The sequence below is a fragment of the Marmota flaviventris genome, chromosome 4, assembly GCF_047511675.1.
Source record: "Marmota flaviventris isolate mMarFla1 chromosome 4, mMarFla1.hap1, whole genome shotgun sequence".
NCBI classification, from domain to species: domain Eukaryota; kingdom Metazoa; phylum Chordata; class Mammalia; order Rodentia; family Sciuridae; genus Marmota; species Marmota flaviventris.
The window spans coordinates 122,278,206-122,296,144 of record NC_092501.1 but is presented as its reverse complement, the minus strand read 5'-3'; the positions used below and the strand labels follow the sequence as shown (position 1 = coordinate 122,296,144).

The 17,939-nt window shown below is 34.3% G+C and overlaps 1 protein-coding gene across 1 annotated transcript in view; it reads left to right on the top strand.

Moving 5' to 3' along the window:
- Positions 1–17,939, top strand: part of Vwa8 (von Willebrand factor A domain containing 8) — a 394,300-nt gene that overhangs the window by 62,952 nt on the left and 313,409 nt on the right. Inside the window, exons 5-9 of the mRNA XM_071611473.1 lie at positions 7,401–7,568; positions 11,788–11,952; positions 12,275–12,324; positions 13,047–13,155; positions 15,247–15,351. Of these exons, the coding sequence (XP_071467574.1) occupies positions 7,401–7,568; positions 11,788–11,952; positions 12,275–12,324; positions 13,047–13,155; positions 15,247–15,351 (597 nt within the window). The remainder of the gene's footprint in view (positions 1–7,400; positions 7,569–11,787; positions 11,953–12,274; positions 12,325–13,046; positions 13,156–15,246; positions 15,352–17,939) is intronic.

Sequence of the window (17,939 nt, the reverse complement as noted above, 5' to 3'; positions counted from 1 at the left end):
AATCTATTACTATATTTATTTTTGTATGTTGATATTGTCATGTTCTGTTTATATTCCTGTGATTCCAAAGAGCTGGAAAAAGGAGACTTTTAAATAAATATGTAATTTCTTATATTACTCAAGTATAAACTAATACAACTTACCTATACTATGAATAAATTACAGTCAGATTTTCTGCCTGGCCAAGTGGAGATATTCTTTATCCCCAAGATAATTTGGGGAATAGAAAGTATGGATGGAAAAGTTTGAATGATTTTCTTTAACTTGTTCTAAGCCAGAAGTGCTTTTTGCATTGGTATCTTGGGATATTTGATAATATGTAAAGTACAAATTTAATATCAAGTATAAAAATGCACATTAAATAATTATATTTTAATATATTCTATTTTGGATTATTCTGAATTCCTTCATTATTACTAAACCCCTCTAAGACTTCAAAAATACCACATGGCTTAACTACTACTTATTATTAAAAGTAACTCTTAATTGAATAATATAATACCATCAATCAGAAAATAAGGGTTTTATCTTGTCTAGATGTCATTTATTTACTTTAGCAAATAAGCAAAGCATTACTTGTAAATTATACCTCATTTGTGGATGTTAAAATCAGTTTCTCCATGTAACCAGTGTTAAAATTTCAAAGTTGGATTTCAGAAGTTCATTCACAAATGAAATATTTAGAATTTAGAATACATTTTGTATTTGCACCAGACCATTTGCAACTGCACTGTTGTGTGTCTAAAGTATCTCTTATTCAGCTGGGGAAGAACTCTCTCTATTTACTTTGACCTCTATGTTAGGCAGAGCTCAGGCCTTGCTTCTTATTATGTTACTATCATAGTCAGAACAACTCTTATCTACTTATTAGTGTTAACTATTTGGCAGATTTATAAAACTCTAAAAATATCAAGGGAGATAAAAGGAAACTTTTGTTGGAGAAGATGTATGTTATGCTAGGTGTTTTATGTCATTGCATTTAATCTACAAATAATGACTTTCTGGTTTAATAGGTGAAGTAACTGAAGCTTATTGGCTATAGTCAGAAAAATAGCAGAAGTGGGATTTGAACCAGCTCTGTAAAATTCCAAGTCTCATATTCTTTCTACCAAATTATGCTACTTCCCTAAAAAATGATTGTGATCATGATGATCACATGGATGACTACAGTAACCAGTGACAATTATGGTAATATTTATAATGACAGCAGGTATTTTTAAAAAAGAAAATAAGATTGTTCTTTGTTTTCCCAAATAAATGACAACTATAATCAGTTGTCAATGCCATATATTATGTATTCACAGTTTATTTGGGTCAGATGTTATAATCATGGCAAAATATAATGCAATTTATATTTGCAAAAATAGGCCAATTAGCTTGCTTGATTGGGTCATAATTCTAATGAGGCTAAGTCTATAGGTTTCATACATGAGCAAACTAATATTGTACTGGGAGACATTCCTGCTGCAAACTGTCCCTAACTTTGTTGGGTTGTCCTATTTTTTTTAAAGGAAGAATTTTATTCAGTAAACAAATATTAATGGTGTCCATTGTTTGCACAATCCTCTTTTAGGCACTAGAAATATAGCCATGTATAGAACAAATAAAATCCCATGTACTTCTTTATAGTGAAAACATTCAGAGTCCTTCTTTCTTTTTGAAATGTGCAGTACAGCACTGTTATCTACAGTTGGCCTACTGTGCAGTTATACACTAGAACTTGCTCCGAAATGTAACATAGTATTTCTTATTGACTTTTCCCCATCCCTTCTTCCCTGAAAGTCTTCCTAGACACTGGTAACCACCATTCTACTCTTGATTTCTAGGAGATTAACTTTTTTAGATTCCACATGAGTGAGATCATGAAATATTTGTCTTTCTGTGCTTAGCTTATTTGACTTAACATAATGTTCCAGAAAATGACAGGATAGCATTCCATTGTGTTGATTGTTTTTTGACAGTTTACCATGTGCCAGAAATTATTCAGTCTTTAACACAGTCTCTGTTATAAGCACTGTAATGAGTCTACATTCAGAAACAAATGGAGGCTTAGGGAGATAAAATGACTAAGCTAAATCCTGGATAGCAAGTAAGTGGTGGAACAACTGCTGTAGTCTCTTGTGTTGCTGTAACAAAATACCTGAGACTGGGTAATATATAATGAACAAAAATGTATTGTTTCATAGTTCTGGAGGCTGGGAAGTCCAAGGTCAAGTGTCTGTCTGAGAAGGACTTCCTTGCTGTATTATCCTATGGCTGAAGGGTAGAAGAGTAATAAGAGTATGGAGCAGGATGAGAGAGAGGAAGAAGAATGAGGAAGAAGGAGAAGGGAGAGAGGTAGTGGAAGAGTAAGAGGGAGAGGGAGAGGGAGAGAGAGCGAGAGAGAGAAGAGGAGAGTGAGGAGTCAGGCCAAACTCATCCATTTAACAGGAACCCACTCTCAAAATAAGTAAACTTCTGCCAAGTAATGACATAAATCTATTCATGAGGGCAGAACTTCATGCCCTAATTACCTCTTAAGGTCTACCTCTTAATACTGTTATGGTAGGGATTAAGTTTCCAACACATGAACTTTGGGGAACATATTCAAATTATTATTCTATCTAAATCTATTATGATATTTTAAAATAAAGAACTTAAAATGTATTTTTTAAATTTTTTCTTCCTCAGTACTTTTACATTGTAGTCTTTTTGAGGAAGTATGAATTTGTTTGGGATAATTTTTGTGAAATAATAGTTACATTAACAATAACTTACATTTTAACAGATTCAGCAGCTTTAAATTTTTCTAGTACTACTTTGATTCAGAAGTTGCACAATACCTCTTGAGGATATTTTCATTTAGTAAAAATGAGGACACAGACGTCCAGATTAATTGTTTGCCTAAGGTCTTATATCAAACCAGAAGCAAATCTAGAGTAGGGGCTTGGATAGTTTTTGACTTTAGGTCATGTACTTACTTTTGTTTTGAAATTGTTCATGTCCATGTGTTGAGTTGTTAAAGCTGTGATATAAGATGGCTAGGCTAAAAGAATCTTGTTGCAATTTACATTTGAAAAAATTAGGTCTCTGGAAGTTTTGTGGCTTGAAGGACAAAAAGTATCCTTAAAATTGGCCTAATTTCTATTTTAAGGAACAATCATAACTAGTCATTCCTCTTAAAAATGTATGTGCATTGCTCCTTTGTTTTCTTTTACAATTTCAGAAATCTTTTACTACAATTACTGAGTAATCTATGTAGAAAAATTTCAAAATATCTAAACGGAGTCTCTCATGCTTGAGCTTATTCTATTCTGTTCTCATAACAAGTGTAGGCATAGATAACTGTCATCCTTCATATAAAAATTCTTTCTAAACTTACATAACAACATCTTTTAACTGAGTGGCTGCATTTTTATTCCATAAATGTTAATAGCCTGCTGTGAGCTAGTTTTATACTGGTATGCTTAAAACATGGGGTTCTCATCCTTTGAAGACTTCTGAATCCTACTAAGATGTGAGAGAATGGTGCAAGTTTCCTGTTGATCCTCCAGGCTTAAATGCTGAACAAACAGAGAGTGAAGGGGGTGGGGCATTAGTGCAGGGAGGGTAAGAAGCTTAGGCCTCTATCAGGAATAACAATTTTTTTTCTCTCCAATTAAGTTGAGATTTATGTGTAACATAATAATTTTGATAGAATACATAATGTACTTTGTATTTGCTTTAGTCAGTTACTTATTTATAAATTTTATTTTCTTCTCTACAAATGCAAACTTTATTACAGTAGTGAAGTTTGGCAGTACTTTAAAGCATTTAGCTTATTTTATAGACTATTTTAAGGAAGAATTAGAAAGCAAGTTGATACTAAAGTAGTAAATAGATGCTAGTAGTTCTATAAATTTGAGTGTTTCAAACTTTGTTACCAAAGATCATCTACTTAAGGTTTTCTCTTTTTGGCCAGTATTTCTGCCTACATTTAAAAATTTTAATCTTCACATGTTCTGGTCTCCAACCATGCAGCCAAAGGGCAAATAGGGAAGAAAGTTAAAATTCTTTGGTGATACTTTGCTTATCATTTTTCCTTCTTTTTCCCTCCTAAAACTTTACCATTCTATGGATTTGTAATTCTCTCTTTATATTTTCATCTTTGGATCCAGTTGGACTATAAAACATCCATTCTCATTGTGATGAAAATTGTGTGTAAATTTAAGAAATAATTTATGTTGTATTAATAAGAAAGAAAGTTTGGGAAAATTTATTGTTTTAACTTTAAAGATATTCTTAGTAAAGATGAGGCAAGTCCTATACTCATGGATCTTATTGCTAAAAAATACCTTATAGATGGTTTGGTCCAACATCAAGTAACAACTTTCTTAGTTTTATTTCAATCTTATGCATTCTCTTTCTGTGCCCCTGTGCTATCTCCCCCTCCTACTCAACATCATTTGAACATATCCATATCTTTGAATCATTCAAACACTGGCCTCTACCACTCACATTGTTCCTAACTCTGCTTTTGCAGTAAGCTTCTTCCTTTTCTTCTTTATGGGGAATTATCTTTGGAATGTTGCTCAGTTTGGGTCTTGATATTTCCTCATGATTTATAATTATGCAGTTTTAGTACGACTACTATAGAAGTGATAGGTTTATTTCAGGGCATCATATTAGAAGTCTAGTATGTGACCTCTACTGTGTAAATGTACTTGTATGCATTTTACTCTAGAGAAGAGGTGCAAGCAATATGGATCAGGTTTTCAAGAGGACATTACATGGTATTATCTTTTCTCAACTTTGTGGTCACAATACCTCCATTAGAGTAGACGAAAGAATGCCTTTGTATATTTGGCTCCTGTTTCTGATCCCTCTACAAGGCTTATCCTGAAAATATTCAGTAAGTAGTAGACCAGAGTCTACCTGAGGTGCATAAAAGCAGAGCTGCAGTGTTTTTTGTTGTTCTGTGTTGTCCAGCCTTTGTTTTCTCAGGCCCCATAGTTGGCTAACCACTGAATTTTGATTGGTGGTTCTAATTTTACCTCAGTGAACATGAGTTTTCAAACTTATGAAGTTTTAAAAAGTCCAATACAGTATTTAGTCTATTATATACAAAGACTGATTAAAAAAAAAAAAACCTTCAGGTTTTTAAGAAATAATATTGCCCAGTTTATGATAACTTAATTAGTTTCTTTTTTTTAAAATTCTGAGCTATGCTTTCTTGGACTAAATAAATTTTTGTGAAAGAAAGCTTAATTGAGACCTTACCTGAAACATGAATTTTTATAAAAAAGTAATTTGTATTTGTTTTTTTTTAATATCCCAGAAGCTTTGTCTTTTATATAGCTAGCAAAATGAGATTCTTGGTTTTGTTTGTTTGTTCCTTAGGAACTTCTAAGTCATCTCTATCCATGCATTTAAAAATTAATAAAGCTACAGAAGAGAATTAAAATATATAAAGTAATGGTAGATTTGAAAGATTCCATGAATTGTTTTTATTCTTAAAATGGGATGATTTTAGACTAATATGATTTATTAAAATCTGATTATTTTATAATATCACAGACACCTGAAATAAACTAAGCCCTATTATACTGTGTAAAATCCAGTGGTTTATTAAAAGGAAGCAGCCTGCAAGCTTGATTAAACAGTGCTTATTTGCTCCTCTATTCTTGAAAAATCAATACTTTATTGGTCCAGAAATTTCCTTGGCTATGGATATGGAGAAGGAGAAGGAGAAGGAGAAGGAGAAGGAGAAGGAGAAGGAAGTAGGGAGATGTTTTCCCCCTTTCATAAGTTTAGCTCCTTTTATGGGCTGATTATAATTACTAAAGGGAAATTAAATTTTGAGTAAAGAGGTCACTTTAATTAAACACAGATTTTTCTAGTAAAGCAATATGATATGTACATGGATGGGAGAAATCACATGCAGTTCATTGTCACAAAAGTACCACATGTGAAGCAACTAATGTCAGGAAGTGACACTAGAAATCCTGTAGTATGATAGGCTTATCTGACCAATTAAGGAGCTTGGACTACTATGGAGGAGATCTGAGATTTAAGAAGGACCTGAGCTTGGGGTATAGTAGAAAGGGATGAGTTCAAGAGATATTAAGGAGGTTAAATCGTCAGAACATGTAGATGAATGTAAGAGGTAAGATAGGAATCAAGGGTCCTATCATGGGTGAATGGTTTTCCCATCTTAAATAGAAGAGAAGCAGATTTGCAAGGAGGGGGAAAGATGTGCTCAGTGTTGAGCTGAAGAGCTTGTAGGGTCTGAATGGAGCCATCATGTGATAGAACCATATGGTCTGCAGTTTGGGTTCTGGAGATTGGGAAATCATTAGCATAGAAGTGATGTTTGGAACTGTGTGATTCAGATTAATGAGGAAGTATCTTGTAGAGTAAGAAGTGCTGTGGGTTAAAGATATAATTCTGAACATCACCTTCATTTAATGGACAGACAGAAAAAGAGAGACTTTTTCTAAGAGCATGCAATGTCATGAGACCAAAGAAAAAGCCTTTTAAGGAAAGAGTGGTCATATAAATTTAGCACCATTAATCTTGTCTGTTGTTCAGTGTGCAAAAGAAACTTGATTGAAGGTTTCCTTTTTAAAGCTGATTTCCAAGGATTTTTTATGAAGAAGTTTTAATTCATATTTTGTTTTTATTCTACATTGTTCAGGACCTGCAAGTTAAAGGAGAATTTTAATATGTGTGTGTGTGTGTGTGTGTGTATAACTATAATACCAATAAATTACTGAAGATATAATACAATATCTTCAGTAATTTATTGGTATTATAGTTTTCCTGTCTCTCACCATTTGGGAGTCTTTTATTTCTCACTTTTCTCTACTACTAATTTTCCTAAATTTATTAGAATACTTACAGTACTGGCTAAGTCAGTATGTTGTAGGCTACTGTAAAACCTCCATCCACCTTCAGGTTCGACCTGAATTCTTTTGAGGATGACTCATTTATAAACATTATGGTCTTCAAGCCTTCTCACCTAGTTTATTTGATCTTCACAAGAAGCTTGCAGAACATTTAGGGCAGATTACTTTCTTTATTTGCCTCTTCTAATTTAAGGAATCTGCTCCCTTGTTTAATTATCTTACCAGTTCTTAGGTAGCACTTAGTTTCTATTCCTTTGGGTTCATAATCTAAGATGTTAATGCCAAAAGGAACCCTAGAGGACATCTCTTTCAATGTCTTTTTTTTTTTTACAAGTGAATAAACAGGCACAAATAGGTAAAATCACTTGTCTAAGATGGCATGGGCAGAAAAAACTAAGATTGGAATTTAGCATTCCTGATTCCCAGACCCTATAACAAGAAATGCAAGTATAGTTTGCAGTACATGTAAAATTAGGTCAAGGCCTTCTGCTATCTTTAATATTCTCATTTTGCTCTTATGTGTTTTGGAAATAGTGTGCAGTTCGTGCTGCCACAGAAGGCAGAATTCTCATTTTGGAAGGCTTGGAAAAGGCCGAGAGGAATGTTCTGCCTGTATTGAACAACTTACTGGAAAACAGGGAGATGCAGCTTGAAGATGGACGCTTCCTGATGTCTGCTGAGCATTACGACAAACTTCTGCAAGTAAGAGAAGAAAAATCCTCCTGCTTTGTCTTTGTTGTCAAACTGTGGGTAGTGTCAACTATGGGTGGCGTGCCATATAAAACACAGTTCTCTTGGAATCAGGACAAGTGTTCATTCAGATGGCCCTTATCTTTGGCAAATGAGTTTGCAGTTTTACAAGGCTGTACTTCTGCAGACCATGTCAGAGACCTCTGAGATTTCTATAGTTTCTTTTTTGTCAGTTTAATAACTATTTTCTCTCTTAACACATTTTTCTCCTTTTCCCCCCTTTTCTTTGCTCAACAATGTAAAATTCTAATGACTTTTAGACAGTGCTCAATAACTTTTGACACCAGTGGTTTTGATTGAATTCATACTTCGTGGCATCTGGGATACAAAGCTGAATAAAGTTCAGTTCTTAGCCTCCTGAACCTCAAACCCCAATAGGTATTGACCAAAATGAATATGATATTTAAAAGACACCCTGATGGTCCAAGCCAGGAACATCTTATGCCTGGCTTCTAACTGGATTCCCTGTTCAATTCTTATTCCTTCATACAGCAGCTAACGATTGCTTTAAAACATGCATCAGATTTTACCAGATTGGGTCACTCCTGTGCTTGACCTTACGGGCTTGCTCTTCAATTCCTTTATAATGGAATTGAATGCTCTGTATGATCTGGGCCCTTACCCAGATCATATCTTATCCTGCCTCTTGTCCTTCTGTCCTCCACCTCTTTTACTTCACTCCAGCTACTAGTATTCTCTTTACCTTAAATCTGCTAAGTAGGCATTCTATTTTCAAGCCTTTGCACAGGTACTTACCTCTTCCAGAAATGTTTATTTCCCCAGGCATTTACTTGGCTTGCTCCTCTAACTTAATCAAGTGTTCAAATGTTACATTGTCAGTGAAGCCTGCCCTGACCCCCCTATTTAAAATTGTAATTTGCCCTCTGCTTCTATACACCCTAACCCTACTCTGTTTTGTTTTTCCATGTTGTCTTCTAATATCCTATATAACTTGTTTACTATTATCTGTCTCCCTCTACTAGAATATAAGTTTTGCAAGTACAGGGATTTCTTTTTGCTAATGTTTCTCAAATTCCTTGAACAATGTAGTGGGTGTTCATTAATTATTTGTTGGATGGATAAATAAGTAAGTAAAATTAAATGCTGTGCAACAAGTACAGGATATGGGGCTCTTCAAAAGGCTTTGGATGTGTCATTTAATGTCATAAATGGCAAGAAGATGCTTAGTCCTTATTCATTTAGCTCAGGCTGTACCAAATTGGAGCTGTATGTGCTAACAGCCTTCTGTGACTGACTGATTGTTCTGCATCGACATTCTAGGACTCGGAGGCTTTCTCACACCTTTTCTGTGCAGATACATATATGCTAATCTTACTGGCCAATCACTCAAGAGCAAGACCTGTTTCTTATATTTCTTGATCCTGCTCTCGGGGTGCAAATACAAGTCCAGAACACATGAGGCACTAAATAATAGATGTTGATGCCAGAGGGTCTGATTGAACTGATGTTCCATGGCTGGTAGAACCAGGAGCATCTTTTTCTGATCCCTGCTGCCCAAAGCTGTTTCTCTATAACAATCTTGCAACCCTTTTAGTAGTGGGTTTCTTTTCTGTCTGTGAGAGTTTTTTGATGGTGTTTTTCTCATGCAGTATAGTAATTTCCATCTAGATCTATCTAAAGGTCATCTAATTCTTATACAATTAGAAAGGGATAATGGAGGTTCTAATCAATAAGAAGAGCTAAATTTTATTCCTTCATTTTGCTATAGTTCACGTACTGAAATGAAGACTTTTTTTTTTTTATTATTTGTCTGTAAAAGAAGGTGAAAACATGCAGGTCACTTTCTCTTTAGACACTTTTAAATTTCAAAATAATTGTTTTCTCCTAAAAATTATACTATTCAACCTTTTAGGACATGATTTGGAAAAGAATACTACTTAGAATGTGGAATTGTATGTTTTAAAAGCAAAAGCATCACTTCACAACAAAAAGTTTGATATATTCTTTATTCTTAGAGTAGAATTCTGCACAAAATTATTGAACCTTTTATTTTGGGTAAAAACTTGCAACATGGGAGTCAAAAGGGTTCAATTATGTAGGGAATGCTTATAATTAAAAGAGAAAGATTTTTTCCCCTCAAAGAAGATATTAGTATAAATACATAATTTTTATTGGTAGATGTTAATTCTGTACTCATATGAGATCTGTCTCATGAGAATATCACAGAATATAGGCAAGATCTCTTTTTGAAACTTTTACATCTTAAGGCAATTTCTATGGTAAACAGATTCCAACACCATAATTTAAGTCCCACTTATTTCTAACTAGACTCAATATACTGAGTTTTAATATCTCAAAAGGTGTATTTTTTCACAGAGGTAATGGTTGTAGAATTTTGTTATTATATAAATAATCAGTCTGTATAAACTTTATATGTATTCTAATTATCACTTTTAGGTAAATGAAAAACAGAAATATTTGATTCTCTGGAGGTTGTCTTGTTGGTTTCTCAGACAGGGCTGGATCCAGACTCTTGTTTTCTAATGTATGTAACATAGTGTTAATCATATGTAACATAGTGTTACTTGGTTAATTTATGAATTGTGATCTTTTTATTATCATTGAAATAATCATGTTTCATTTTTTAAAAATTAATTCATGCAGTCTATCCACAGACTTTTGGATTCTTATGTTCTACAAGCAATAAGTCCTCTTATGAGGTTGGATTAGCATGAGGCAGTCTTGCATAGAAGTAGCTGCACAGTCATGTAGCATTGAGGCCCTGCGTTCCAGCCCCAGCATTGGAAAAACAAAACAAAACAAAATCCAAGTGAAAAGTCACTAAAAATGGGCTCACAACAACCTGTATATTTTATAAATGTTTTGTTTTTTTTTTTTTTTGGATGTGGGTGGGGAAGGAGAGCAAAATAAATAAGTTATTTACTTAAAAAAAAAAGAAGTAGCTACACAAATGTATAAAGATAGAAGCTTGTAAAAGATTTAATGAAGGGGTATAAAAGTAGTTCTAAAGGGGAAAAGGATCAGAAAAGGACCTGTTTTTATGAAGCTGTGGTGTGTACTAAGATTTGAATGATACTTGTTTTTATGCTGTACAAAATGAAAAAGGTGTTTCACTGAAAATGGAGCAGTGTTGCTGAAGCTCCATTTTTGGAAAATAACAGTAGTATGATGGGTTGAAACAGAGTTATAGAAGGTTGGATTGCTGAGACTGGGAGAATGAGATACAAATCTTGCCAGGAAAGGCAATGAGAAGATTTTATACTGTCAATGTGGGCATTGCCCTCTGAGGATCTGCTGAAAGCACTGGACCTTTCCCTCAAAATGTACATATGCACATTTATATAAACTTTATATACCATGGATACTATTGTTTAAGGCTGTGAAGAGCCATTAAGGAAGAGAAGGAAGGAAATGATTTGTAACATGTGCCTGCTACATACATACATTCTCACACTTAGTTTTCATAGCAGTCATAATAATGTAGATGATATTATTTCTGTTTTATAGATGAGGACTGAGGTTCCAACGGTAAATAATATAACCTTGATAATTTAAGTAGAACATGCATGTATCAGGTAGTTGAGCCAGGGTTTGTGACTTCAAAACTATGCAGTTTATGTTCTTTCAGTGCCTCCAGTGACCATGGGTAAGTTATATAACTCCTTTGAACTTAAGGTTTTTCATTCAGATCATAAGGAGATTGTCTGGATTCTGGTGCAAGTTAAATGAGAAAAATTCATGGAAAATGCCTACTCTGTAAATTTTCAAACATGTTAGTTGTTATTAGCAGTATGTTTTTCTAGAAATATTCCTGTAAACATAATTATCTATTTAGGCTCTGTGGGTGATCTCCACTCTGGATGGTTTGTCTGTCCTCTTGATCATCATGTCTTTTCCTTATTTTCCTGACTCTCTTCCTCTGTATTATTGAGTGGGGCTTGGAGATCTGACTCAGCTTTTGTTGGTTCCTTCGTGTATGAGGGACTTTTGTTTCCAAGACTGGTATTCATGTTGCAAGCTTTCCCTGGATCTGGATTTTACTTTGCTTCCTCCCTTGACTGTGTGATTTTGAAAGTGTTTTCAAATTCAGTTCTCTTAACAGGCAAGGCTTAGGTGTCTTGGCCTGGTAGCTCTTGCAGTTCTAATCTGTTTCATTTGTGCTGTAATTTTTGATCTCTCCCTTTCTTAGGATCATACTAAAGCAGAGTTGGATGCTTGGAAGATTGTCCGAGTTAGTGAAAATTTCCGAGTGATTGCCTTGGGCTTGCCAGTGCCCAGATATTCTGGGAATCCATTAGATCCCCCTCTTCGTTCTCGATTTCAAGCCAGAGATATTTATTTTCTACCCTTCAAGGTAATTATGACCAAGATTGATTAAGTCTTTAAAATAGATTTTTGTCCACAACAAGAAATTCAGTTCCTCTTCAGTAGTTAATGGACAGGAAAAAAGATATGGGATAAGGAAAAATCTCTGGGAAGTAGGATGAAAAATTTTTGTGGCATTATTTGTTTGAAAGATTTTAAAAAGATTTTTATAAAATGAATGTAACAAGAAATTATTTTTCCTATGAATTTCTTGGTGTCTGCCTAATTAAAAGGTTTGTTTGTATCTATAAACTTTTCCATTTAATCTGTTCTAGTTTTTATTAATTTGATATATTTCTATGGCATTTTAGGATCAACTTAATGTATTATATTCAGTTGGAGCCAATGTTTCAGCAGAGAAGTAAGTGTACTTTTATAGATACTGGTCACTTAACATTGAATTTGTTTTGCCTGTTCATTGATTGATATATTCATTCCATGACTATTCTTTTAAGAATTTTTTTAGTATTGCAAGGTTTGGTATATGCTGGTGATAAAATCAATAAAATAGATCATTGATGGTAAGAAGTGGAATTAAGATCTAGTAGAACGGAAAGAGATACAAGTAGCTTAGTTTAACCCAGTGTAGTTACATGCCACAATTTCAAAATACTGGGGCTATTTGTGGTTGAGACTTTGTGAAGGCTTCACAAAAACATTGATGTTTGAAGTGAGTCCTAAAGAATGTGTAGACTTTTCCCAGATAGAGAATGGAATGAAAGAATTACAAAGGACTTTTCTGAAAGCATGAGATATGAGAGTTTATGCTTTGTTCCTAAGGCTATAAAAATCTGCTGTCTAGAGTTTAGATTTGAGATTGAGAGGAGATAAAGCTGGCAGGGTAGATTTAGATCAGGTTGTGATAACCTCACCTATCTTGATGGGTTTAGGAAATTCATGTGTCTAGCTAATCAGCTTCTGAGTTTTAAATGGAACATTGGGATACGGGAGTCACTGTTCTTCAAGAATTAACAGTAGGGATCATTTTAGATTAATTAAATTGGCCCAGCTATTTGCTATTTAACATACTTATACTTATTTCAAAACTATTAGAATAAAATTTAATATGATTTTTTCCCCCAGAGTTTCTCAGCTTTTGTCTTTTGCAACAACTGTCTGTTCCCAAGAATCTTTTGCTCTTGGACTTCCAGATTTTCCTTTAGATAGTTTACCAGCTGCAGTTCAAATCCTGGTATGTATAAACCAAATTAATGACTCGTGAACCCAAATATAGCAAAGCAAATTTAAAAGTTAATCCTTGGGAATTAATCACTTTGGGTTTTCTTATCATATTCTTCTGTAAAAGGCCTAAGGTTGATTTGTTGTGCAGTATAGTAAACTATACAGAGCCCAAGGACGTGTTCTGAGTTTCTAAAGAACTCCTAGCTTTGGAGAAGGAGGAGGTAGACATGAGATGTAAGTAAAGTATAAAGGTGGAAGGGAAGGCTTCAGCCGTATCAAAGAAGAGGTGTACTGCAGTGAGTTAGGCCTCAAAGTTGCCCCAACTGGAGCAGTAGAGCTGGGCTTTCTTATTCTAGCACCCATTAGTCATTGGTTAATAGTTGTCCCAGGGGATGTACATTTCAAGTCATTACCGTCTCTCCCAGCTTGTGAGCAAAGCTGGTTCCAGGAGCTGAAGGGCAGTCTTCTTAAAAAGACCTGCAGAGCTGGTGTTATGGCTCAGTGGTGGAGTGCTTGCCTAGCATGTATGAGGCACTGGGTTCACTTCTCAGCACACATATAAATAAATTAATAAAATATAGGTCCATTGACAAATTAAAAATATTTAAAAAATAAGATCTGCAGCAGCTGGCTGTGGGAAGGGAGACCTGAGAGGCACAAAGAAAGGATATAAAGAGACCTGAGGGGATTGGGTGGACAACAGCTGTTGTCCACTACACTTTAAAAAAGTGCATGGCAGTTAAAGGCCTTATAGGCAGAGGATGCATTCATAGGTGTTCAGTCACAAAAGAACCTGGTAGGAGAGTGAGAATAAGTTGTATCCCTAGAGAAAGCGTGTATGGTGAGAGAGATGTTTGAACTTGATTTTGAAATATTTCATGGGGAGTGAAGTTGCCTGGAGTTTATGATGAAGAAATGGCCTGTAAGACATTTTGAAATAGGTAGAACATTAGGTGATCAGATTTAGGTTACAGGAAAACACCTCCCTTGGTGATGGCATCAAGGAGGTTGGGGAGAACCTGGATGCCAAAGATATTCAAAGGCTTGTTATAACATTTAGTGAGACCCTGCAAAGGAGGTCCATCTGAAGTAGTAGCAATACTGCTTTCTTTAGTCAAGGAACTCATTTTTAAATGTTAATTGTTTTTTTGAATTATCTATTTAGACAGGAAGGGTAGTTTTTACATTGCTCTACATATCCAGAAAGGCATTTCTTCTGTTTATCCAATTTTGCATTTTTGTTTTTGTTTTTGCTCAGAACTTTGTGCTTTGAAGAGTGTCATATCTCAACAAGCTGGAAAATAGTCAAACATTCATAATTCCTTCACCTAGAAGCACCAATTACTAACATATTGCCACATTTTCTTGACCCCTCTTCCCCCCCTGAACCATTTGGAAATAAATTGTAGTATTCTATTAAATATTTAAGAATATGACTTCTAAGAATTAGAGCATTTTTCTGCATAATGAGAATACTGTTATCATACTTTACCATATTAACATTAATTCTGTAATATCATCTAATAGATAATCCATATTGAAATTTTTGTGTTGGTCCCTATCAGTAGACTCTTTATTGTGTAAACAGAATTGAAAATGCAATTTGGTTTGGGGTGAAGGATTTGAGGAAAATGAACACTTTTTTTACTTTGCACTTATAGCTATGAAGCTAAGTTAATATAGATCAGATGAACTCAGATTATGAATAAAGGAGGAACATGTGCTTTGGGATGAGTAAAGTATGCAAATGTGAATAGTTTCAGATGTAAAAGTTTACATATGAAAATTTACAGTATGTGACTACATACTGTAGTCACATGTAATGGATAATTGAAGATTCAGGTCTAGAGCTCAAGGAAGAGCATGATTAGACATAGAAGCACAGGAGCTACTGACACACAGATGAAAGGTAGGAGTGAGTTCACTTAGAAATGAATAGGAAAAGGAAGAGGAGAGGAAAGAATATTTTATTTTTTTACACTTCTGGAAAATTATTGGTTATTTTTATAGGGCAATTTTAATGGCACATATACATTTAAGATACATTTTCTGTGGTTATTTTAGATGTTGCTTATTCCTATGTATTTGTGCTCCTAAATAGGATTCCTTTCCTATGATGTCAATTAAACACGCAATCCAGTGGCTTTATCCATACACTATTTTATTAGGACATGAAGGGAAGATGGCTGTTGAAGGTGTTTTAAAAGTGAGTATCTGTTTCCCTTACATTCCAATTTTCCCTTCTTTTGCCTTCCCTTTCCTTTAAATCTTCCCATTTCTCTTTTTTCCATCTCTCCTAGTTTTCTCTAGTCTCCTTTCATCTTTTTTCACCATCCCTTGTCTTCCTTTCTAGTCATGAAGGCATTGGATGCCAGCAACAAGAAAGCAGTAATGGGGAAAGAAGCACAGAGGGACTGGTGTGGAGAGATTGAGAAAATAAATAGATCGAGCACATGAGTGACTATGATAAGGATATTGAGATAATGAGAGCTGTTGGAGAAGGGATTTATAAACAAGGAAAGGGATAATGAGGTATTGAATGAGGTATTTAATTGAAATTGGAGATATGACTTATGTTTTTGATACATATGAACAAATAGATAATATAGTATTACATTATAGTATTTTATACTACATATAGTATTATATATAGTATATATAATATTATATATATTTATATATACACACACACACACACACACACCACATATATATAATATATGTAGCTCTCTTAAAACAGACAAAAAATTGTATGATCATGCCATATACCTAGACACTGATTACTAAAAGAAATCAAAACTCCTTGGAAATAGGGTTGACTCAAGGACTGAGCCATAAAACATACAAGATGAGCATTGAATTTCTTAATGTTCCAGAGAGTAAGGAAATGTTTAACAAATGATATTGACATTTCAAAATGACAGAGGAGTCAGCTTGAAAATTTGACCATTAAAAATAAATAATGATAAAAATTAATAGAACTCGTTTCATAAAATGGGAATCCACAGATCTCTATGATATGAATAAATTATAAAAATGTGGAAGAGAAAGAAAAATCTTTTAATGTGAAATGCTTACTGATAAATAAGGAATAATATAACTAGAAAAATCACCATTTGGTATTCATCAGAATGGTGGTTGATTTAGGAAGGTGTCACCAAGGGATTTAAAGCTGGTGGATAGATCTTTGGATATGAATACAATTTCTGAATATCTCTCTACTCTATACAAAATACTCAAATTGCCTATTATATATATATATATATATATATAAAATTTTGTATTGGGGATTGAACCCAGGGTGCCACATCCCCAGCCCTTTTTATTTTTATTTTGAGACAGAGTCTTGTAAGTTGCTTAGGGCCTTGCTAAGTTGAGGCTGGCTTTGAATTTGTGATCCTCTTGCCTTAGCCTCCCAGGCCACTAGGATTACCGATGTGTGCCACTGTGTTTGGCAGAAAGTAGTATTTTTACAGTAAACATGAGCTTGACCAGCTGGAACAAATTGACATGATGTATCTCTTGAATGATGGGCTTTGAAGAGCATCATTCTTGGGGAGTTCCTACTAAGAATTGAGGATGTAAGTATGGCCTAGTCCTAGGTTGAAGGCCATCTTACAGAATGAAGGCCTATGTTATTTAAAACTGTTCAGACAGTGTTCCATGTTGAAGGAGACTGAAGAGCCATGAGCTAAATGTTCCTGCACTGGATCTTGAACCAGATAGGAACAAATGACATTGTTGGTGCACTTTGTAAGAAAGATCTGTGCATTGTATAGTATTTTATTAAATTAATTTCCTGTTCTGGAAGTTTATGTGGTGATTAGATTGGCTAGAGATCTTGTTCCAGGAAGTATGAACCAGAATGTTTAAGGGTGTGTGACATCATATCTGCTGCTTGTTCTCTAATAATCAGAAAAAAATCAATACTTATGTGTGTGTTTAATTTTTGTTTCTTCTAATACAGTCTGGTTAAGGTACAGATTTCTAAGGAGTAGATAGAATGTTAACACTAAGCTGTAGTGGCTATGTATACAGCACCTTCATTTTCTGGGCTATAATTCGACGCTCTTGAGAACTTGGGATGTTTGTTTCTCCCTTATTCTCAAACCCACATGTAGTCTTTGGAAGTATTGAAGCACTCTGTATTCATCTAGTAATAGAAATGAGAAAGCAGGAGAGTGGCATAGGAGATTCTAGTTGTTTCAGTAAGATTTTTTTTTCAATAGATAGCCACAAAACCTAAGAAATAATGTTTTCATTGATTAATTATGTTTAATAGTAATAACAATAAAATCATAGAAAGCTATTTTTCATAGATAATGAGAAGTACAATTATGAATAGAACCTAAAGAAAAGCATAAGGAAGCAAGGAGTTAATAATGGTCAATAAAGAGGCAAAGGAATGTAGAAGAAAGCAAGAGAATAGAAGTGGTGAAATAGTAGTCACTGATGAAAGAGAAAAAAAGAGGTCTGCTCTGTGTTTTTTTTTTTTTTTTGTGTGTGTGTGTGTTTGAGAGAGGAAGAGAGGGAATAAAAGGAGAAGGAGAAGGAGAAGGCGAGGATATTAAAAACCATTAGAAAATGGGGAAAGTCATACATTCAGGAAACTGCCATTTTCTGACTATGTAGTTCACTTTTAGGTTTATTCTAGGTACTAAAAAAAAAAAGAGAACTGGAATTTATCTTTGGTTTAATCAACATCTGAGCTAAATTGGCATTGGTCACTGAAGCAGAACATCTAGTATTCAAGATCAAAGGCTTCCTCAATTCCAGATGAGCTTCCTTAGTGCC